This window comes from Pogoniulus pusillus, chromosome 6, assembly GCF_015220805.1.
Source record: "Pogoniulus pusillus isolate bPogPus1 chromosome 6, bPogPus1.pri, whole genome shotgun sequence".
In the NCBI taxonomy this organism is placed as follows: domain Eukaryota; kingdom Metazoa; phylum Chordata; class Aves; order Piciformes; family Lybiidae; genus Pogoniulus; species Pogoniulus pusillus.
Window position 1 is genome coordinate 21,961,538 of NC_087269.1, and position 24,823 is coordinate 21,986,360.

The window sequence follows — 24,823 nt, forward strand, 5'->3', positions numbered from 1 at the left end:
GAATAGTAGAGTGTGTCTCCGGTTATGAATGCACACACCTCATGAATGCCACCAGTATAGTTAGCCTGCTGCACTGGAAACAGGCAGCCTGGGGGCTGGATTCTGCTTGCTTCCTTTCCAGTGATGTGAATCTGCCACAGGTGTCTCTGGCCTCATTTCTGCTTGAAGGCTTAGAAACTTAAGGAGAGCTTCCTGGTTTGGCTCTCTGTTATCTAAATGTAGAAAGCCTGTAAAGCAGACATCAATTTTGATTCCTTCTTTCAAAAGACTTGAATGATGGACACGAAGGGGGTTTTAATTGTTGTTTTTTCTCAGGCCTTGCAATTTTCTGTACATATCCTGGCCCTTGCAGGGCAAGTATAGAACTCTGCCCACACAGATGAGAATTCTGTAAAATAGCATTCAGGGTAGAGAACTGAGCACTATTACTTACTTTTGATTGGTGATTACCTGCTTTGATTGTCTCACCAATGTATTACTTGGTTTTCAAGCCATTGCCCCTTATCCAGCCTTGAAAGAGACATACATAGAATCAACCAGGTTGGAAGAGACCTCCAAGATCATCCAGTCCAATCTCTCACTGTTGCAGAGGGGGTTCTCTGTACCTATGCCTATTTGGCGGAGGTGAGAAATTAATTTGAGGCAATATGAGTTTTATATAAAAATATAATTTATTAAATTCAATATTTTGAACTCTTGCCACCCCCAACCACTGTATATTAATATAATGTTCAGTCCACGGTTATGAAAACAATTCAGGACAAAATATGTACAGGGATTTGGTTATTTAACTAGCAAACATTCAAACTACAAACAGAGAGATGAGTTTTCTCTGCAGCTTAATGCCGCTTGGGATCTTTATGCTGTTTTCCCAGCAGGGTGGGCTGAAACTCTTTCTGCTCTACGGCAGAGGCGACTTATATTACAGAGGTATTAAAGCTTTACTCACAAGTGTTTATCAATTATTAATCACCCTTCGGGGCTGCGTCACAGCCTGTGCCTAGTGTCCAGGCTTCAGGGGCTCTGCCTGTGGACTCTTTGAGGCTGGAATCTTCCTGGCTTGAGGGGAGATGATAAATCTTCCCAGTCTCTGGGGTCTTAGTTTTTCTAACCTTTGTTCTCCTGGCGAGGGACAATCTCTGCCTTTGATGCTGCTGTCCTCTTCTGGATGCTGTGTCCAGGGATGTCAGCTGGCAGGATTTCAGGAGCAGGAGAAGAATATCTGTGCTGTCTCTGGCACGGGTCTCCACACGGGTAGCAGGCCGTGTGTGTGTGCAGACAATCCAAAGTCTGCTTCCTGGTTCTCTCAGCGGCAGTGGCTTTTACCAGGCAATGATGAGCGATGGGCATGCGAAGTGTGCTCGGCTGCTGGGAGTCTAAGCTCTGTAGGTAAATCAATGCAGGATCAGGTCCTGATAGCAATACAGCTTGCAGATGTGCACAGCTGGCTTAGGAGGCTATAGGCTCCTTATATATATATGTGCAGGCTTAAATGAGCTCTGCATCTAAGGTACACAGGCAGGTAAGCTGCAAATAGACCAAAGCATGAGGTCTGAGCCTCTGAGCATCGGAGCTATGCAATGGCATCTGAGTGTGGGGGTCTGAGCAGCAGGGCCCTGCGAGTGTGGTCCGAGCTGAGATGCGGGTAGGCTCAGAGAGCACATGTTGTTTACCTCTGCACCCCCATTTATTGACTGTGGGCCAAGATTAACGGCCTCTTTGGCCACTAGAATGACCAATCAGGTTGGCAGTAAGCCAAACCTTACCATAATAGGCAGAAGGTTCTTGCCTGGACTTTCCCAAATATGGGGATCACATGGATTTGCCCCAGGGAGACACGAGCTGGGGGTGTGTGGCTTACACAACTTGTTTACAACCAGGGGTCCTGGCAGAAAAACATATCCAGGCAAGGCATAAGTAAGCCTCTCTTTGGGCCTACAGGCCCTCCACGACACTCACCCAGCCCCATCCAGTCTACTAGACCATGGCACAAAGCGCCTCAGCCAGTCTTGTCTTTAACACCTCCAGGCATGGTGACTCCACCACCTCCCTGGGCAGCCCATTCCAATGCCAATCACTCTCTCTCTGAAGAACTTCTTCCTTAACATCTAGCCTATACCTCCCCCGGCACAACTTGAGACTGTGTCCCCTTGTTCTGTTGCTGGTTGTCTGAGAGAAGAGACCAACCCCCACCTGGCTACAACCTCCTTTGTAGACCGCAATGAGGTCACCTCTGAGCCTCCTCTTCTCCAGGCTAAACAACCCCAGCTCGCTCAGCCTCTCCTCGTAGGGTTTGTGTTCCAGGCCTTTCACCAGCTTTGTTGCCCTTCTCTGGACACGTTGCAGTATCTCAACGTCTGTCTTGAATTGAAGAGCCCAGAACTGGACACAGTACTCTAGGTGTATGGCCCGACCAGTGTTGAGTACAGGGGAAGGATAACACAGATACATCAGTGTTAGGTGATCCCTCAGGTACAGTTGTGTAAACTCCCCATAATCTGTAAGAGAGCAGAGGGTAGAGCTGCAGCTCCTCTCTCTTGCAAGGTGGCAAAGCCAATGCGCAGAGATGTAGGATTGACAGACAGGGACTGTGACCCAGCCAGCACTGAATTAAGGTGGAGAACCGCTCTGTGGCTCTTACTGGTATAGGCATAAGCTAAACAGTATCCAAGTTAAACTCACTGGGTATGAAATGCAGTTCATACAAGCCCCTGGTAGAGAGATGCAGGTGTTGTGTTACAGGCCTGCAGCTACAGAGGTGACTCGGGTTTTATTTTTCTTTATTAAAGTACATCAGTGTTTTCTCCAGTAACTCTGACAACACATGCTCTGACAGTTTGCTCTTTGTTCAACAGTAGCCAGAGGAACTGTGAGCTGGGAGCTGCCTTCCTGTGCTGCCCTTGGAACAGAGCAAAGATCCCAACACTATTCTGTCAAACTGGAAGCCGAGAATGAGTTTTTTTGGGGAGCTGTAATGAGGAAAATAGTAGCATGGATAAGTGAAGGAAGCAGGGTGTCTTGGTTCTAGTTTAAATTTCCCAGAGGCTCAAAATATGGCTAACAGAACCAATACAATAATAGGGTGCCTTCCATTCTCCCCCCACCCTTTGGAAAGAAAGGAATTAGGTGTAGTGAGGAAAAAGGGTATAACACCCAAATAAAATAGTCTTAGATTTGAAAGTTTGAAAAACGAAAAACTTTAACAATAAATAGAAGGTATGTATGGTAGGGGAGTCACAAAGAAGTATAGGGAAAGGAAAACAAGATTAAAAAACTTAAATGTATACAAGCAGACCGATGGCAATGGATGGAAGCAGATTTTCAGGAATAGGGGAGTGTCCACCAGGTGGTGGGATGACCACGTGCTAGAACAGCAGCAGGAACAATGGTGCTAGCAGGCAGGGAGGCAGGGCAAGAGAGAACGAAACAGAAGTTCCTGTGTTTTTATAGGGGCCTTGGATAGGAAATGGGAGTGGGATAACCAGTACACCTGGGGTCAGGCTCAAGATCCACCCCCAGGGAGGAGTCAGGAGGACCTGAGGTCAGGTTCGGACCACTCCCCAGGTGGGTTAACTCTTTACGCAGGGATTAAAGAAATAGGATATTCAACAGCTTGATTGTCATCAGCTGTCACATGTTTTGGTTTGCACACCACTTCCTGGTTTTCCTCAGAAGTTCTTCATCTCCTTAGTGCTGGCTGCACCTGCGTTCTGAAGCTTGGAACTGTGATGGAGTAAGATGAATTTATCTGCTTCCACATCTGCTAGGCACAACACAAGATAGAAATGTAGGATGTGGGGAAAACTGTAACAAAGTAGAAAGGGAAGACCAACATATGAAAGCATCATGCAGAAGATTTCCTTGCAAAGCCATTGGAATGAAGCAGCCCAGGGACTTGTCTTCCCCAGCTAAAGTTTAATTCTAAACTCCCTGTGTGCAATAATCAAATGCCTTCTGAAGTAGGGATTTATCTGAAGTCTATCTGAGCATTTGCCTTTTTTACAATTCAAATAACATGTTTCTGAACTGAAATTTTATTGCTGGTACTGCAGTGAGATGCTGAAAACTATCTCCTAAGTAGCCTTTCAGTCTCTCTCCTGTTTGCAGCTTAGATACTTTCCTAGTCTGAGCTGACCTATCATACAAACCCAAATGCTAGTGAGTGCTCTGGTTTGCATGCAGAGAGGTGAGCTGTGACAGGTGAGGCTAAGAAATATTACAAATGCAGTCTCTTTGGGCCACTGCTGTAGTCTCAGATATTCCCAACTTTTTTCCTTTGTAACTACATTCTGGATTAGTTAGGATCTCACTGAGCAGCAGTCACAGCAACACTATCACCTTATCAAGGAGAAAACAAACAGCACTAAAAGGGCTTCAAAGTTAAGTGCAGGTAAACAATGCAGGCATGACTTTCAAGTCTATTGCAGGCCAGCAGAGGCACCTTCTTAGTTGCCAAAATGTGTGGTTTGGTTTCAGTTAGTTGCTTTGACCCTCTTCCTGCTCAACGTAAAGAGTCCTTGCACCTGTAGACTGTGTTGCTTCCACCCAAGGTGAAAAGTGCACTAAAAATCAAGCCCTAAGAAGATCAAAGCAGAAAAACTGCATGCAACCAGATAGTTGGTTACTCAAGAATACGCTGGGTGGCAGAGGCAGAGGGGAGAGACGGGAATAAAGCACGTTTCCATCAAATGTTAGAGCTCTAAGGACTGAACAGATACTAAAACTGCTGGTAAAAAGTGAATGGCCTGGCCACCTGTGGAGGCATCAACCACTCCACCACCAGGAGGTGGCAGCTGGTTGGCCTGGGCAAAGTGTTCAGTCTTTGTACAGTGTGGCTCACAGATGTGCTGCAGCAGATGGCCTTGGCTGGCCCTATGTTGACTGAGAGACTTGAGTACTAAATGAACTGAAGACGCTGAAGCTTCCTCTTTCTCTCCCAAGGGTAAGCTCCTCTGGTTTGGACAGAGATGCAGCAACCAGGAAGAAACACACGGTGTTAACAAAGCTGTCCAGGCTTTTTTTTTTTTTTTTTTTTTTTTTTTAATATATTAGCAGGGGGGGTTATATAGGTTTTGACAAATACCTCTCTACAGGGACCTTGCTTCTACTGAAATAGTACATTTGCAACCTCCAACTTACCTGGAGAAGGCTTCCTATAGTTTGCTAAAATATGTTCAAGTAAAGTAGAATAAATGTGTGAGCCCACTGTTATAAATTGAGAATGACTCAAAATCAAAGTGTCCAGATTACAAATTTATTCAATTAGGCAAGTAGAATATGAGCAAAGTTACAGCGCTGGACGACAGGGGAGTCACCGCTCCGCCAACTGTCGTGTCAAGTTTCTTAATTAGCCTATATTTATACTGTGTTGTCTGCGTTGTTCCACCCTGCAAATTACATAAATCCATCCTTTCTGCGCATGTTCCTTCTTTTGGGTTAGGGTCTTCCTTCCCTTCTGGTGGTCGTTGAGGATGAAGTAAGCAGTCCTCCTCAGGTGTCCTCTGGTTAACCCATCTCCAAATATGGGCTTCCTTTGGCTGGTTAACGTCCCGGATCCCATATGTGGCGTGTTTTCACAAAATTAAGGATGTACCTAAAGCTTAGTCCTTGGAATATGACTGATTAATGTCCCGAGTCCCATATGTGGCATGTTCTCTCTTATCTCAAAATTAAGGATGTACCTAAAGCTTAGTCCTTGAAATTTTTAGCAATTAGATAGTTTATTCTTTGCACATTACCATATATAGCATGACCTCTACAGTTAAGCATATTTCCTGATTTACAACAGCTGTATCTACACTACCCTTTGCGGCTAGGCATACTTAACACTCTATTAAAATGTTTCTTGATTAAACAATTACAATTACCTATTACACCACAAGGGGAAAAAGCTATTATTATAGGTATGGTGGTCTGTGGCAAATAGGGAAATCTGATTTTGCTTTGTTTCTACAAAGCATGAATAGCAACTCCTGCATTCAGCTGATGTCCTTCACTGTCTATTTAATTGTCGGCTTGTGCAGCACTTGAGAAATTGGTGTAGTGCCTGTATATAACAGAAGACCCATCCCTAGAAGTTTTTAAGGCCAGGCTGGATGGGCCTCTGGGCAACTTGATCTAGTGTGAGGTGTCCCTGCTCATGGCAGGGAGGGGTGGAACGAGATGATCCTTGAGGTCCCTCCCAGCCCTGACAATTCTATGCTTCTACTTGCACGGGGCCCTGTGTCGCTCTGCTCTCAAGCTTTGATTAACAGATTACGGTGTTTTCATGAATTATAAAACAAATCCACCAGTTAAAAAATAACTTCAGCACTCTCCCTTTCTTTCCACGACCTCTGTCCCGCCGCATGTGCTCTGCCAGACGCGGAGGAGCTGAGGGCGAGGCCGCGCCACCCAGCCCGCAGCGGTGAGAAGGCCCCGCGCGGCGCTGCGCTGCTCGGCTTGGCTCCCGGCGGCCGCCGTAGACGCCGCGAGGCCGGCGTGCGGCCGGATGACGTGGCCGGGTGGAGCGGAAGTGGCGTCGCAGGTTGGCGTTGGCGGCGGGGCGCGGGCCGGCTCCGCGGCGGGGCCTGCTGCGTGCACGGGATGCGGAGGCCCGAGATGGCGGCGCCCGGGCTGCAGCTCTGTGCGGCCGCCGCGCTGTTCTTCCTCCTGTGGCTGCCGCTGCGCGCCCGCGCCGACGAGCACGAACACACGGTGAGGCGGGTCCCGGCCTCTCCTGAGTGCGCTCGGTCCGTGACCCCAGCCTTCCTCATTCGCGGGCCCTGCTGCTTCCGAGGGGCGGAGGTGTCCACAGTGGCCTGGAGAGATGAGACGGAGTGGGGAGCGATGAGCCGTGGCCAAGGGGGGAGCGGGTGCGTTAGGCAGCGGCTCCTGGGCGCAAGCGGACGCTTCTCCTTCCGTGAAGCTTCCTTCTCGACTTCTTCGCTGCTCGGGTTGTTTTAATCATGTAGGCCAAATATATAGGGATTTGGGGCCTGTTCTCTCCGCTTTAGTGTGAGCGGGGCGCTCGGTGGTGCAGGAAGGGCTACCGGACTTTTCGGTTCCGGTTTGGGTATCCTTGTGTTAGCAGTTAGCGTGGCAGCCGTGCGGCCGGGTGCGGTGCTTCCCACCTTTTCCTGGAGCAGATAACAGCCGCGGCTCGTGTGCGTGCTTTGTTTAGAGAGGGCTGCCTCGCTGTTTGACTTGCACTCTGCGGGAGGATGTTTGCATTTGCTTCAGAACAAAAGTGTAATTCGGAGCACGGTTCTGCACTGCCTGCGCAGTGACACCCTTACGGGCGCACGCTGCAGTGTGACAGCTCGCTTTTGGGAGACGGAGGTACGGATGGGTCTAGGCTGAGACATAGGAGCAGGACCTGGGAACACTGACGCGGACCCTTAAGGAAAACGGGTGCATAAAATACTGATTTAAGTGCTCACTTACTGGTATGGGAGTAGTTCTGAAGTGCAACATCAATTGGAAATAATCACTGGGAAGTATGTACCATTGCTTCATCAGTTTCTGATTTTATATTGGAGTGTTGTTTTCCATAGCTTTTGGAGTGGGAGATTGATAACCTGTGCTATGAGCTGAGATTTGAATGAGACTGAAAACCAACCCTGTATCCTCACAAATGAGTGGATTAGCGTGGCTGTGATTAAACACACTGTCTGTCTGTCGGAACCTTTGTGCGCTTGAGGGGCCTGTCTGGTGAAGGCTTTCTCAGTTTCTTAACTTTCTCTAGGTGTGGTATGGAAAGCTCAATGTTTTCAGTAAAACAGAGAAATAGTATTGATAGATTTTGTATAAACCGTAGTTGATTGCTTACATAATTCAATATATTTATGAGACGTGAAAACTTTTAAAAGTATTTTTTAAAAGCTAACGGACATTATCAGTGCTGAAGTTAAGGAGTGAAAAGTTAAACTATTACTGAGCACTTTCAAGGAGCAAACAGTCTTTGAAGTAGTTTATGGCCCAGTTATGTTGCTAAACCTGGTTGGGTTTCTGCTGAGGTGAGATGGTTTTCAGTGTCACACTGTGTTTGTTTTAAAGGTTTGACTGGAGAGATTCTTAGTTATTGGTATTGATAGTCTTCTGGGGATAAAAAAAGAGTTTCATCAAGCTATTGTTATTATTTTTTAAACTCTCCCTTAAAAAATGAGTTGTGATGGGTTTTAGGTCTTCTAAATAATTGCCTAAAGAATTACCAATAGAAATCCTAAATACCTTTTGAAGACCTGTCCTTTTTTTAATCTGAATTACTCAGCTCTTAAAAATTGTAACTCAGTCTCTTAGTTTAGTATTCCTGGTCACATGGTGTCTAGTAACATCATGCAGTAGGTTAGAAATAGTTGATGTAGGAAGACTGTTAGCTTTTTTTGGAAGGCTGTCTCCTTGTTTAGGTATTTTACTGCTTTAATATTGTACAGGAGGTACAACAGCATGAATGAAAGATGAACAAGGTTTTGTAGTAATACACTGATTTCGAGAGTCAAGAACCTGAAGGAAGTTTTCCTTAAGTACCACACTTTAGTGAATTTCTGTTTCAAATATGATTGCAGTTGGAAGATTAATCTTTTTATCATACACCATTACATTTTGGAGGCTTCTGCTTGCCTTTGTGGAAGTGGAGACAAAGTACTAGTGTACTGATTCAGGGCATGGTAGCTTGAAAATATAAATTCTCAGTAGCTTTAAGACTTGAGTCCTACTGGTAGAAATGCACACCATTAGTGCTGCCATTTCCTTGTTAGCGCTTCAGTGTGCAGTTTCTTGTGCCCAGGCACCTGGTCCTGTCATTGCATCTTGCCACAATTTACTTTTAACTGCCAATGCACAGGGCCTTATCTGTACTGAGCATGCTGAATGTTTGCAAGTATTGAAGCATTTAATATTCTGTATTAGCAGACTGATTTTTTTAAAATCCCATACTGCTGCTATAATACATAGTAGTATTTAATGTTTGTAAAATAATACATGTGCTGTGATGTGTGTTTCTGTATTAATACCAGTTGTCTGTTAATGCTTTATGTGTGTCCTTTATTTTATAATTGTAGGGCTGCAAAGGTAAATTATAAAAATAATTATGAGAGGACAAAAAGTAGTGGTGTTTCTGGAGATAGTAGGTATGGGTAGCTTCATTGAATCAGAGGAGAAATTCTGTATCTTAAGCTTGAGTTAGTCTTTACTCGTGGTGTCTTTTCTTTAGGGAAAGAATAGTATAAATAAAATGGTAAGATGAAGATTTGGGTATTTAAAATCAATAGTAAGTGAAGACAAATTGGGATTTGACACAGCATTTAAAATATCCATCATTGAAAGACAGTGCAGCAGTGTAGTAACTAGACCACAAGAGAACAATTTGTCAGGAACATAACTGAAAACTTGTCTGCTAGTTGTTTCACTTAATTTCATGCGTCAGAGTGTATTGGATACCTGCTTTTGCCTGTATGCTGATAGTTTTTGTTGCAGGGGAATGGTCTAGGGAGTAGGTATTCCTATTCAATTTTAATATTGCTTCAGTTTAATTATCAGTGCTCTGTAAGCGTGAAAATACATGACAAACACTGAAAAATAAACAAAACCAAATCTATACTGTGTAGCAGCATTCCCAATTTCACAGTGTTCGAGAAAAGCAATTTTGCTTGACTTTTAGCCTGATATAGTATGTTAACGCCTTGAGCCTGTAAAGCCTGTTTGAAATTAATACAAAAAATTATTAAATTTGTATGCTATCTATAACTTTTCTGTTACTGAAACAATGTAGGAAAACACTTTGGTGCATGCAAAATACCTCCTTGAATACAAAGTTGTGTGTGGATGAGCAGCCTTATTCTTTTTTGGAATGTTTGTGTTCCATTTTGAGGAGGTGAAACAAATGTCACAAAAACAAGACGTGGTGTGCCTGGGCAACCTTGTTCATCTAGAAGGTGTAAGAGCACGGGGACGGCTTGTACAATAGTTGAGGCTGTGCTGCCAGTAATTCCCATCTGCGTTTTGGTGAGGCTTACAACTGAGAGAGGAACGAAGAGTGACAATGGTCCTTATTACTAGAAATAATATGCTTAACCTAAATGAATGCACGGGGTTGAAATCTACTGTTTAATAGATGAGGGATGTGAACTGCACATATTATCACAGTGCTGGGTAATTAGAAAGATAACTAGGGACTAGAAACCTGGTGTATTACTGCAGGTTGAGTCTTAATTGTTGCCTCTCCTGTTTTCTGTCCTGCTTCTGCAACTTTGCTATGCCAGCGACATAGCTTTTGCTTCGAAAGTTGTGCTGTGTTCAATGAACTACGTTGTGGAAAGCCCTGCTCCAAACTTCAGCTTAAGAAAAGGAGTACAATTGCATACTTTCTGAAATAGTAATTTGCATTTATTTTGCTGAAATACCACATAGTATTTGGTAGTTATAAACTCTGCTGTAACTCCATTGTATTTTGCAACAGATTTTCAGGATTTAAAAAAGAGTATCAACAGTCTGCCAATCTCCTAACTTTTTCTTCAGTCTTTCATATTCTCACTTAATCTAGCTTTAATTGTTCTGTAGAATAAATAGTTTATTTCTAGGGCTACCATGCTAATTTCTATGGTTGTGCAAAAAGAACATTAAGTTGTTTTCCATGTTGTAAGTGTCCTGTGGGCAAGAGGAAAGAAAGGTGCATGTGTTGTGCAGAAGACAGTCTCAGTATTGCTGTGCTTGAGTAGTTTTTAAACCATCCAGGTGTGTGGGAGGTGCCTTTGTGTTAAGCCCCAAAGTGGTGCATGCTCCCAAGTTTTCAGTAGTTGTTTTATCACAGAAGCCTGTGCTTGGTCTGGTTTGATGTCAGTTTAATATTCTTCAGCGGACTGGAATAATCGTAGAATTATAGAATGCACTTGTTTGGAGGGGACCTCCAGATGTCATCTAGTCCAACCTCCTTGCAGTAAGCAGGGACATCCCCGACTTCTACTAATGTAGATGGATTTAACAGGATTTTACCTTGCACGTGCACATCTCTATAGCCCAGTGCTCTGAATAGGCAGTGTGACCATGTCCTGCTGCTTTGGAACAGATATCCCCGGCTGTCATTAGGGTGGTAGCGGATACGTGGTTGCACTTGAGGTGCACATGGGTCTTTCACCACCTGGGTGGCAATTATGGAAAAAAGTTTCTAAAGGTTTACCTCCCATTAATGAGTTTCTGCCAGCAAATGGTAGGTACCTTGTGCTGATGCTGAGCCTTGTTCAGGTTGCACCTGTGGTTTTGCAGTTGAAATTAATCTCTATGTAGTTACTGAAATTATTGAGATGATATGAAGCTTAGTGCAGACAGCACCTGCACTCCAAATTCAGATTGAAGTTGCTCAAACTGGGTTTCTTAATACAGCTCTATGAATTTTGGGAGGGCTTGGGAGCACCTGATGAACTTCAAATTGCTGTGGCTAAGGACTTGTTGATTGTGTGTGACATGTAGTCTGTGGTGGCAGAGCTGCTGTGTTTGCTTAGGTAGCAGTCCTGAAAAGACTTCATTTGTGTTGTTCTGGGATGGTTGTGAGAAAGGAAGTAATAAATGTAGAATGAATTCTTTGTTTATGATTAAATTGATCTCTTTTCTATCCAGAGTAGACTGATGACATCTTAAAGTTACTGTGGGAAAAACTTGTAGGACCTGAAGGAGGGCTGAGTATCCTGTAGATAAGAGGCAAGGAAAGAACAAATTTGTTGTTGTAGATGTTGTAATTGTAACATAGTTACATTATTAGATCAGAAAATGTAATGAGATTTTGAATAATACGTTCTTAAGGAGCTGGATTTTGACACTTGAAGGTATACTATCTGGTATAGTTCCAAAAATGCAGAGGTCCTGACTTACCTTCTTGTTTCTGACCTGCTTCATACTAAGTGAAGCATTGGTCAATGCTTGCTTTATTCAAGGACTGTCAAGGATGAATTCATAGACCTAAGGATGTTGTCATATTCTGTTACTGAAGGTTGAACAGAGAGCAAAGTTCATGTGTAAGCTGTTGCATTACAAGCAGTAATGCTAAAGTGGGCTCTTGACAAGTTAAAACCACTTTGAGAAGAGGCTGAAAATATGTTCTGCAGCTGTTAGAGTAAGGGAAGACATGCTAGGCATGACTAGACTAGAGATAGAAGACATGCTAGTTGAGACTAGGCATAGATTAGAAAGAGGTATGGACCAGCTTGTCTCTTGCTATGTTGGGAAGAGCTAGAGATGATACTGTAGTGCAGATTCTGCTATCTGCTTCTGAGGAGTCTGGACCTGTAACTTTTTTTTCCCCTTTCCCAATTTTATTTAAAGTTGGACGAGCTTCACTGGTGTATTTGTTCTTGTTACTGGCAGAGAGGAGGAATGTCTACTTTCCCTTACTATGTTGTTTACTCTTTCTTTGCTTCTTCATTGTCATTCTTTACATATCAGAAATGTTCTGAGTTTTGTGCTCTGCAAATGGCAGGTTTATGAATCTGATGTATGTTTGGTCTCTGCTGCAGCTTAGGAGGAAATTAATTAGATACTTCAAGTTTCTCATGGGAGATTGCTCACATAAGAAACTGGAATAACCCTTGTGCATCTTTGTAAATGAAAAAAGATGAGACTTGTAATGATGACATGTTAGTATAAAGGGATTAAATTATTTCCCAAAGCATGTTTGTTTAAATCCTTGAGTTTAACTTCTAAACACCTCATCTGTAGTTTTGTGGGGTTTTTTTTGCATTTCACATGTAGCTATTTATTTCTGAGTTAACCTGTTGGATGTGACTGTGTGCTGTTCAGAACAAATGGAGTCAAAAGCCTTCGTTCATTTGGTAGAAAAGGAGATGCACAACTGTATTCAGTATTCCAGCTGGGGATTATGAAGTAGTTATGGCTAATTAGCATTTGACTTTATTTTTCTCTCCAGTGTGTCCTATGTTTGCATATTGGTCTTAAAATAGAACTTCATTCTTCTGTACTCAAAAAAAAAAAGTATTTCTTTCGTGATTGTGCTTGTAGGTGTGTACAGTTGTAAACAGGATTTTTTTGTGTGTGTCTTAAAATTTAGATCACTGTCCCTCCTAATCTGCTGAAATGGTAGAAGATGAAGAAGGTGTTTTGAGCGTGAGGCTTTGTAGTAACCAGCAAACCTGATATCTTACCCAGATGTGCTCAGATATAATGCAAATAATTGTTTCAGATCACTTCTGATGCATTCATGTAGTGTTTTAATACAGATAGGTGAATGTCTGCAAGGACTTTTTCATTGTGGAAAGTTTTAAGGGCTTGGAAAAGAAATTCTCTTTGGCTCCTAGCCAAGGAATACATTTTCCTGTTGAGGAGTACCTGTAGAAATTGAAGGGTGGATATTCCTAGAAAGAATTTCATGGTAGCCACCAAACTCCTTGCTGTTCTGTTATTTTTTTTCATTGTGAGAATGTCATAAATACATCAAAATACAACCGTTCCACATGTAGATATGCCACATTTTAGTGCTTCCTAGGAGGCATCGTGGTCTTCTGGGAATTTCAGATGTAACTTAAATGCCATTACAAAATTGAGAAGGAGTTGCATTTTAGGAAAATACATTATATTTGTCACCATGAGTAGTTCTCCTGATTCATTTTCTAGGGTGTTGTTTAGCAAAACATTAATTTGACATTTGTATAGTGCAGAAAAATGGAGTTTTGCATTTAACTGATGCGTGTTTCCACAACATTTGTAAAAGCTTATTTATTTTTGAGACTTCTGCTTTTCTCTACTTTTGCTCTCTACATCTTCCGCATCTCTACTAGCTTTGTATGAATCCACCTCTTTTGACTCTTAAGTGATAGGCTCTGAGAAACTGTATGATGAGGTAAGCCTTTTTGGATTTTTGGTGGGAAAGCAGGTTTTCTTGAAAACCTTGTCTTAGAATCCCTGCCATCCAAAAGACGAAAATACTCAACTGTGTTTAAATGTATTTGGTGCCTGTGATTGAACATTCTGGCTTTGCTCATTAATATGAATTAATTTCTTGAATATTCTGATGGGCTTCTTGTCTAACTCAGTAACTTTATCTTTCAGTACCAAGATAAAGAGGAAGTTGTTTTATGGATGAATACAGTAGGACCCTACCACAATCGCCAAGAAACATACAAATACTTCTCTCTTCCTTTCTGTGTGGGATCAAAAAAAAGCATCAGCCATTACCATGAAACCTTAGGAGAAGCACTTCAAGGAGTTGAATTGGAATTTAGTGGACTTGACATCAAATTTAAAGGTAAGCAGTTGAAAGTGCATTTAGTGACTTAAAAAAATTCAAACCCATTTAAACTTGATTTTTGAACTAGAAGAACTGAAAGTTTGCTGCTGATAGCAGCTTCAGCGTATTTCATACTGTTGCTTGAAATACCCGGAGAGGTTGTCTGCTACTGCTGGCTTTTCACTGTGCAGTAAAGTCTTCATTTATGTGCCCTTTAAGGAAGCTCTTTGTAGTAGATACATGCTTCTGAAGTAACTGGTTCCATTTCATAAAGTAAAACGAAGCTTTCTGCATATAAATGACGAAAAACATTTACTGGAATTAATATTCTAGAATTAGTAATTCTGAAGATGTAACTTACAGACTATACAGTTGGAAGGAGGTAGCAAGGGCTCAAGTTTTATCTTATACACAATTATTGTATCCTGGTTACTGTCTAGTTTAAAACATCTTACCAGATACTTTTATGTTACTGGTTTTAACTCATCACATGCCAGTCAGTTTGGAGCTGATCTGTTTTTCTTCTGTTGTTTCCTGTCCTTTCCCTCTCTCCAAGTCATATTTAACTTCTTTTGCAAATATATTTCTTGGTGTTAGAGGTTGAGTCTTCAATTGCAGAATATCTGTGTATGCTTTTCATGACAATAGTCCTTTTCATGTATCTGTAAATGGCAGTTATGGAACTTCGAAGAATAACAGATTCTTTCTGTCTGTATTAAATTTTAACATTCATATATTTAATCTTGTTTGAGTTTTTGTGTTTATGTATTTTTCCCCCTTAGATGGCTGCACTTCATTTTATCACCAGTGCTTAACTAGGTGGAGAATGTAAACATAGTATCTCATCTGAGTGTTGCAATCAGATCTGACTTAGTTTCTGTAAGTTATGAGAGCTGTATCCAAAACTGGACGTTTGCAAAATAAGAAACTTGATGATGCTTTTTTTGTAAGTAGGACAAGTGGAATTAAAGATTAAAAGTGTGTTAAAGCTATAAATGCTGCAGAAAGTTTTAAGTTGCACAGAGGATAGCATATCCACATAAAGGAATCTGAATTGAATCTTTGCTTTTAAGGAAGGAGCTGTGCCTGCACAAACACTGGAAAACAATTCCGTTACTGGTTTATAAGATTTGTATCCTGCTGAAAACTTTATTCAGTGTGGAAGAAATAATTTTTCTGTTAAACTTCATAGAACATGCTCAGGAATGCAAAATGGGAAGAACAGAGAAGGCAGCTGGCAGCAACTCCATGTGTCTGTGCAAATGAAGTAAAACTGCTGTTATCAGAATATTTTTACAGTGACTTATCTGTAATTTTTGCATCCTTTGATTGTCCCATCTTTTTGAAGAGATTGTATTATTCCAGTGACAAATGTACATTCTAGGTGTAACACTAAATTGGAATGACAGTTTACTGTTCCAAAGTGTCATATTCACAGATTTATTTTCTACAGATTATCTGCAGTTAATTTATTCCTGTATCATATAAAATTTATGCTAGATCAGTTCTTTCATTTTGCGACTGAGAGTACTGATCAGATTGTACTCTGATGTAGCTTACTTTTGAGAGCTTCCATCTTGGACCTGCCCTTTTCCTTATTGATCTGCAGGTAGTAATTTAGTAATCTGTTTTTTTAGGGGAAGTGTTGAGATGGTATCTAGGGAAGGAAATGGATTGACCCATTATCAGGAATTGGCTGAAATACTTGAAAAAATTTCATCTTCATCTGAAAAAGCCAGAGCCTCTTGTGCTGGAACTATATGCAGGAGTCAGACTGATGAGATATACGTCATTTCTGTTTTGTCTCCTCTTGTGGTTGCTTGTATAGTCTGCAGTCAGATGTACTTTCTAGAGTATTTACTACCATGTATGTGGGAAATACACAGAAGTAGATTATTGAACAAATCTTTTCTTCTTTGAACACACTCTCAAATACTTCTGTGAAAAACTCTAATAGTGGAGAAATTCAAGAGTTCCTGGGTTGATAATTCTTTAACACTTGGAAGGTACTTAATACTGGTTTTCTGAAAAGAAAATAAATACAACTTGGGTGATACCGAACTTCTAGCTCCTGGGCACATAGAAGTTGATATCAGTCCTATTTGAGAGAAGTCCTGGAATTCAGAATGACAGAGTAAAAATCATTCCAAACTAACATGAATTCAGAATGATGGGAAAGTACTGTGGCTTTTGTGTCTTGTGATGGTTTTCAGTTATGTCCCTGCCCTGTTTCTTTGTTGTCTTCTGTCACTCTTGACAAGAGGTCAACCTGTTTTCTTTGTCTTGTTTTGCTTTCAGTTTAGGAGTTTCAGATTCTGATTCACAATCACTCGTGCTGAATTTTTGACACAGAAAGCCTTAGATTTTTCTCTGTTACATTACTTGCTGTGAAGAATCAAGTGCCAATTTCTTCAGGCTGCAAGGCCTAGTCTTTCATGCATACTATTTTTTTCAGATACCTGTTTGGGGTTTTTTTTCTGTAATTGCTTTACCAGTGCATACCAGGTATGTAGTTGCTAATTTGGGCTGTATCCTTCCAGAAAGACTAGGTCTGATGTTAAAAACAGATTTTAATAGGTACAGAAGAGTAGAGATTTCAAAAAAGGATATTTCAGAAGGTGTTTGTGGCTTGCAGGTGTGACTGATGTACTGGTACACTTGCCAGCAGGTGGGAAGTTCCTCATCATTCATATCCTTTGTTGCTATTAAAAAAATTATGTGTTATTAACACAGCAGTGCTCTGTCAGAATTGATAATCTGTGTTGGACCTGCAGTGCGTTTAACTGCAGCAGACAGCAAGTTCTACCTGGGCCAGCAAAGTGCCCTTGTTGCCAAGAGAGCCAATGGCATCCTGGTGAGCATCAGGAAGAAGTGTGTCCAGCATGTCTAGGGAGGTTCTTCTCCCCCTCTACTCTACCCTGGTGATGTGGGTTAGGAGCTTTGCCTCTTCTGCCCCCTCAACTATTGGAATTTACCAGACTATCTGAGATGGTTTGGAAGTAAGATGAAGCTATATTTACAGCAAAGCAAAATTTACAAGCATATACGCAATATGTTTACATGTATGTACAAGTGTTTACAATTATGTACAAATTAGAAACAATGCAGAAATCCAAACTTCTTCTCAGACAAAGAAAAACTGCCCAGAAGGGCTCAAAACTACTCCCTAGTTTCTCCCTCACTATGTCCCTTCCCAGTTACTGTGTTTCTTTTTAAAAAGAGCCAACAGAATGAAGCTCTTAAGTGAATTGGAGAAAAAATCCAGAGTTCTATTTTGAGAGATACAGAAAGAAATTACAAAACAGATACAACATCCATAGCGACTGCCTTCAAATTTCCCCCAACTCTAAACTAAATCTATAATCCCCAGTGCTCCAATCCTCCCCACTCATGCCTCTGCCACCTGTAGGCCTAGGCACAAGCCTCCAGAGGACACCAAAACATGCCTACTCCTTACATGTTTGTAAGGGCTGGAGGAGGAGGAAAAGAGAACGAGCTGCCCTCGCCGTGAGTTTATAAAGAGATAGCAGAAATTATGGGATTGAATAACAGTCTTCTAGTCCCTAGAGGATTATTTTAACCCCATAGTTACCAGCCTGGAACACCACCCAGAAACCACAACAACCATCAAAGCTTTTGTTGTTTTCTCTTAGCTGAGACTAGTGGAAAGATAATAGAGCAAAGTTAAGATGAAGTGAACAGACCCAGTTACACAGACCAGAGTGAGAGAGATTATTTACTTCTTTAATCCCTCTTAGCAAACCACTGAATGATACAGAATTCATTATTTTATTTTCACAACCAATGATCTAATTTCTCTTATTAAAATACTCCAGTTAGCCTTAAACCAGCACACTGGGTGCGACCAAACCTGGAATACTGTGTCCAATTTTGGGCTCCTCAGGTCAGGCGAGACAGAGACCTGCTGGAAAGAGTCCAGAGAGCCATGAGGATGACTGGGGGACTTGAGCATCTCCCCTATGAAGAGAGACTGAGAAACCCGGGGTTGTTTAGTCTGGAGAAGAGAAGACTGAGAGATCTTACCAATGTATGAAAATATCTGAGGGGTGGGTGTCACGTGGATGAGGCCAATCTCTTTGGTTGTTAGCAGCAATAAGACAAGGAGCAACAGCTACAAACTGGAATATAGAAGGTTTCACCTCAACATGAGGAGAAACTTCTTTACAGTGAGAGTGACAGAGCACTGGAACAGGCTGCCCAGAGAAGTCGTGGAGTCTCTCTCTCTCGAGACTTTCAGAACCCACCTGGATGCATTTCTGTGTGAACTACCCTAGGCAGGGAGGTTGGACTCGATGATCTGGAGGACCCTTCCAACCTCTAAAGTTCTGTGATTCTATCCTTATCCTTCCTTGTTGGTTGGGATTGGAGGTGGAGGTCCCTGCCCTACACAGCTCCCAGACACAGGGTGTGGGCACTGCTTTCAAGGGGAGCTCATTAAGAAGTAGTGGATGAATCCACAGTCCTATGGCTGAACACATTTTCCTCTCCATGGAGGTTCAAGGCTAAGTTGAACAAGGCCTTGATCAGCCTGGTCTAGTGGAATGTGTCCCTGCCCGTGGGGGGGGGGTGTGTGTGTGTGAAACTAAATGATCTTTAAAGTCCCTTCCAACTCAAACCATCCTATGATTCTCAGATGTGGTCTTAAAACCTAAACTGTTGCCTCTTGTCCCACTTTCTACACAGCAAGAGAAAAATTTCCACAACATCTTCTCAAAACAGCCTGTGACCAGCCATGATAAACTTTGCAAGCAGATAAGACTTTAGCTATCCTCATTAACTCCACTAGTGAGACTTATCTCCCAATCTTCCCATGTCTACATGGGGGTTGCACCACAGTGAGGTTACTTCTCAAGCCTTTCATGTGGCAATTAATAAATTGTCATGATGGCGTGTGAACTTGGCCTGGAATTTATCCATGCCCATCTGACACATGGACAGCTGTTATGAGGGACAACATGGACTCCTCATGATTCAGTGTGAATCCACCAGAGACCTTATTGTTCATTCTGACTCCCTTTATATAGTCTTGAGCATAGACCACACACCTACACATTAGCATGGTCTAGGTGAGTACAGCCCAGTCTTTTAAATATATCACACCTTGTTTTTTCCCCTTAGGCAGATGTCCTACTATCTTTCCTCCCCTATGGGAGGCAGCCTGAAGCTGTGGGAATGAAGGTCAAATGGTCCTACACTGCTTGTCATTGTTCCCTCTTGCACTGCATTCCCACAGGCAACATTGCTTTTCCTTCCACCATCTGATTGGTTTCAGCTGGGTTTTTCAAACTACCAGTGGAATTTTGAAGGTGGAAAAGTTGCTGTATCCCAATGGAAAAATGTGAGGTGGCACCATGTAGAGGTTAAGTAGTGGGAGAGGAGATGAGAGTATGAACTACAGCACAGGAAGTTCTACCTCAACATGAGGAAAGACTTCTTTACTGTAAGGGTCATGGAACACTGGAACAGGCTGCCCAGAGAGGTTGTGGTGTCTCCTCTGGAGACTTTGAAGACTATCTGGATGTGTTCCTGTGCAACCTGAGCTAGGTCCTGCTCTGGCAGGGGGGGTTGGACTCAGTGATCTATAGAGGTCCCTTCCAACCCCTAACATCCTGTGATCCTGAACTCCTGAGCAAAGCAGCTGTGTGTCAGATGCTTTCTGTAAAGCAGGTGGTGCTTGGTAGCTGGTTTGACCAAGTATGTATACGTGATCTGGGAAACTGTCCATGTGCACTTCTCTGTTTTTTTCCCTTACAATCTGTATCCTCTGAATGAGTGATGGAGTCAGTAATTTCTTTGCTATTAGCTGGCATCTAGCAGCATCTGTACCAGGGATTGCTGGAGTGTTTCCAGCAGTGGATTCACAAAGTGAAATCTAAATGGGATTTGACTCTATTTTACTATCTTTCATTTGCTATTAATAGTATTAAAATATATTTTTTCAAAATTTCAGAGTAATAAGTATGATTTAGTTGTAGCAGTAGTTATTAATTAAATATTTAATAATAAAATAATAGAAATATTAATTATTGTTTAGTGTGAATTTTGTTTACATCCAAATCCCCTTGATATGCAGGTGTTTGTTTTTTTTAAAGGGTTGCTGACTGAGATACTTTTTTTTGCAGGCTTAAAAGCTGTTATAAAACCAGTATGATTTATATCCATAAATTTCATAGACCAGCTGTGATGGTTTGGGTGTTACCTGCCCCTCTGCACTTTGAAGTCACCCAGAATAGACTCAGCCAGCTCTGGAAATTGAATGAAGCTTATTATTTCCAGCTTAGCACAATATACAAGCAGATATTTACAGTATATACATTTATGTACAGAAATATACGAGGTAAAAGGTAATACAGAAACATAACTCCTCTCCCAGAAACCTGAGTCCTCAGGAGGGGCTCCCAACTGCCTCTTCACCTTCCCCCTACCCCTCTCAACCTTACCCCAGTCCCAAGGAAGAATGGAGGGTTTGGCCAGGGGGTTAGGAAGCAAAGTGGATTAGTCAGAGAAACAGAGGGTGAGGTTAGAGAGGGAGACGCAGCTCGGAGCTCCCCAGCAGGAGAAGTTATGCCTTATCTATGTTTTGATTCTTCTTCTTGTATTTCTCAGGAAGCGTGTGAGTGAAGTAAACATCACCTGTTTTTCTTTCAGGGCCTGTAATCTAGTTCTTCTCACCAAAACATTCTAGATAGCTTCAAACTAGCACACCAGCCCTTAAAATTTAGCACTTGTTCAAAGAATTCTGTCCCAGTTTGGTTGTTGAAATGTGCTAGTAGCTCAGTTTTACTTTTTCTTGGTGACTCTTAACAGTACATCTTGTTCTTGGCTGAAGTGGCTTCACTGATTTTTAAAATAACTGTAGCTGGATTATAATAGTGAAATTGGACCTTTTTAAAAAATCATGGATAGATTTTATCTTGTCCTGATTGATCTCCTCATCATCTCATCCTTATTGATCCCCATTCCCACCTCTGCACCAGTGTTCCAGAAGCTGTTGCAATGAAATTGAAACAGAGTCGTTGGTGATCTGTGTTTGGGTATTTTCCTTAAATAGAAGCTTTCGTTTTGGCACCGAATGATTTCTATGAGTGTTGAGTATCTTAACATCTGTATCTGAAATAATGAAGAATCACTCAAGTACATTTCAATCGTTTAGATGCTTGAACATATTTTTAAATACTTAACCCATAGGCACCACCCATTTGAAACTGTTGTCAGGACCAGCTGAAAGCCCTGTGCAGATTTTTGTTGCAAATACATGAATCTCATCTGAGTTCTGAGTTAAGTAATCATGGTTTTAGCTTGTGTATTCGGGACAATAGCAAGGCTATCAAAGCTATTTGTTCCCCTTTAAATGAATGTTATAAGAGTTTACAAAATTAGGTTTGGATTGTACACATTTAGGTTTTTTTTCCTGTGGAGTAAGTAGAGGAGACTTAGGATTCTTCCAACAGACTAGCTTCTGCAACAAAGAAAGCATTTTTCTTCTCAACATAGTTTCAGTGAACAACTGTGTTGTTATTACCCAACAAGGCCTAGAAGTTGGCCTAGTTGAACCTCAGGTTTGGCGAACCCTGATGTAGAGAACACAAAACATAACTCCAGCTTCACACTCCCCTTGGATTTGCCCACAACCATAACTTTAGTGACTACCTAACATACTTAAATGTGATGGAGTAAACTTCAGCTTCCTCAGCCACTAAATGCCATTCTAAGCTACTTTCACTTAGCTGCCTAACACAGTTTGTTTGGTTTTTTACAGCAGCAAAACCCACTGATTACATCCTAGATTATTAGGGGGAAAAACAACAACAAAAACCCAAGAAGAGGCAAATTCAAGAGTCCTGAAAGTCTGTGGAGTAACTTGGTATTGAATTACAATTTAATAATCACATTTGTTGTGGTTGGTAACTGCAAGCAAAGACTTCTGTGTTCAGGCAGTAAAATGGAAAAGGTTTCTAAAAAGAGAACTTGCAGTACATTCAGGGTTTATTTCACTAGTAGCACTTGTTCCTATCCTATTGTTGTTCTTACTTGTGCTCTAAACTCATCAGTCCAACCTATCACCCAGCCCTATACAGTCTACTAGACCATGGCACTAAGTGCCTCATCCGGCCCTTTCTTGAACATCTCTAGGGATGGTGACTCCACCACCTCCCTGGGCAGCCCACTGCAATGGCAAATCACTTTCTGTGAAGAACTTCCTCCTAATATCCAGCCTATACCTCCCCTGGCACAACTTGAGACTCTGTCCCCTTGTTCTGTTGCTGGTTGCCTGGGAGAAGAGACCAACCCCCACCTGGCTACAAGCTCCCTTCAGATAGCTGTAGACAGCAGTGAGGTCACCCCTGAGCCTCCTACCTGTATTTTAATCCACAGTGTATTTTAATTTGATCTCTATTGAAAACTCCTTTGTGAGTTAAAAAAAAATCACATTAGTAAGGTGTTATCCTTTATTTGAGTGTGCTATGAAACTGCAGCAGTAGTGTGCTGAGTATTTTGGAAAGAATTGATCCCTACTTGGAAACAAATCCAGAAGATACAAATTCTGTTTTGTGTGTGTGTGATATTTTTTTTTTTCTTTTTCCTTTTAATTAATATCTGTATGACTCCAAAAAGTGAAAAAGTGCTAAGCAGAGACTTTTTTTTGGGAGCACATTCTAGTAGAGGCATAAATGAAAAGTGTGGCCTGGATTTGCAAGTCTGTGTTTCATGTATGATACCAATTTTAATGGCTTCCCTTTCCTGTATCAATCCTGAAAATGTAATCTGTCATCTAAAAGTCTTGAGACACTTGTTGACTTGAGTTGTTTGGTTATTTTTCCACTGGCCTTACAAACCATCCTGAAAAAAAATGGTAGTTTTATTTTTTCCCCATTAAAAAACCTTAAAGTACATTTGTTAGATCTTTGAATAAAAACAAAGTAGAAAATACTAGGTTTTGTAAGAAACAGGAGAAAGAAATACAGCCCTTTCAGAATAGCCAGGGACACTACTTCTCCAGGGTTGTACGAAATCACTGAAATTATGCTAAGATGCTCATAGCTGATTTCTTAATGTATTGCTTCACCAGTTTTGCTTGACCAGATGTTCTCTGTATATTTTAATTTTGACATATTGTCATTATCAGAGAAATGCTTTGTGTTGAAAAATTATACTTGCCGGTGCTTTTTCTGTGCAGGTGATTTGATTTGCTTTTTAAGGTTTATATTGAAGTTAGTGTGTAGGAATAAAATAAGCTGAATTCTGATGCAGATTAGAGATTTGCAGTATGAATTATTTTTTTTCCTACTACAAATGGGTCCTTGATTCCAGTGATGACAAAAAGAGGAGAGGAGGGGCTGGAATTTAAGTCAAGCAGATGGGATTATTTTTGTTTCTAAATCTGTTGCTACCTGAATTCTTGTAAATATGAACCCTTTTCTATTTTTCATTTGGGAAGGCAACTGGGATGTGGCTAATGACTTAGGAATTGTAGTTGGGGGATAGTAACTTTCTGATTTGAAGAGCTGGAAGCAGGCTCTTGTACATTTCGTGTTATTCCTGGTTTTGTCTTCTTCCTTTTTCCCTGTTGTTGTGGAGGCAGGAATTAATGTGTGGCCGAGTCGGGAATTTATACAAAAATAGTTATTTTATTTTCCCAAAAACCCGCCCCCAAAACTATATATACAAAGATTAATTTCGTTTAATTAGCAGATTGAGTTGCATGAGAATTACCTACAGGGATACCATCAATAATCTGACTATTTTGGAAGTCAGAAGTTGGAAAAGGCTTTAGCTATTAATTAATAGCGGTTTTCTTACTAAGAAAGTTGAGCCAAAATAACTCACGATCAGGCTTCCTCGTGCGGTCTGCCTCTGTGGTTCCCTTTTCAGCAGTCGCAGGTGGATCGTTAAGAGTCGTTAAGCTCTTACAAAAGGTGTCTGTGGGTGAGGCAATCCTTTGAAGCAGAGCACCAGTCGAGGGGGGGGAGAAGTCTCAGGCAGGCACGAACGTCCAGGCAGGGACGAACCCCCAATGCGGGAAGACCCCAATATTTATACCCTCTCTAGACAAAGGGCAGAGTTACCACACCTTAGGCGCCAAAGCGCACAGCCGATCCCGGCCCTATTCCAGCGCGGGCACTGCACGGGGCACTCCTCATGCGGGCAGGACCCCTTTGCTCACCCCCTTCACGCCTGCGGGGCAGGCGAGGGGGGGGAACCAGGCGGCTTTCCCTCTCCCCCGAAGTCATGGCAGGAGAGGAATTTAGGGGTACAGGACTCCAGGACACCCTGCTTTTGCTCTCATTGCTTTGTTTCTTCCTCTACAGTAGCCTTTTGAAAGTTGCTGAGAACTTTTAAATTACACACAGTGCTACTAGGCAGTGAACCTGATCATACTAAAGTGGAGAGATAATATTATACTCAGTTTTAGATATTTGTCAATAATTTCATACTCTTAGTTAAAGAGATTTCATAGTTTGTACAAATGAAGCTGCCAGCAAGGTGAAATAGCAAAAGGATACTTTGAAACCTTTACGCAGTCTGGGAGAAGCTTCATGTTAAAAGGTAAAATTAAAAAACCCCATCATGTAATTGCTGTAGTGGTTT

At 41.8% G+C, this 24,823-nt stretch overlaps 1 protein-coding gene across 1 annotated transcript in view; it reads left to right on the forward strand.

Annotated features, from left to right (window-relative positions):
* Nucleotides 1-6,475: 6,475 nt before the first annotated feature.
* The window catches only part of LOC135176148 (transmembrane 9 superfamily member 3-like), a 49,927-nt gene continuing 31,579 nt past the window's right edge, over nucleotides 6,476-24,823 (forward strand). Inside the window, 3 exon segments of the mRNA XM_064144849.1 lie at nucleotides 6,476-6,584; nucleotides 6,587-6,696; nucleotides 14,035-14,230. Of these exon segments, the coding sequence (XP_064000919.1) occupies nucleotides 6,491-6,584; nucleotides 6,587-6,696; nucleotides 14,035-14,230 (400 nt within the window). The 5' untranslated portion in view covers nucleotides 6,476-6,490.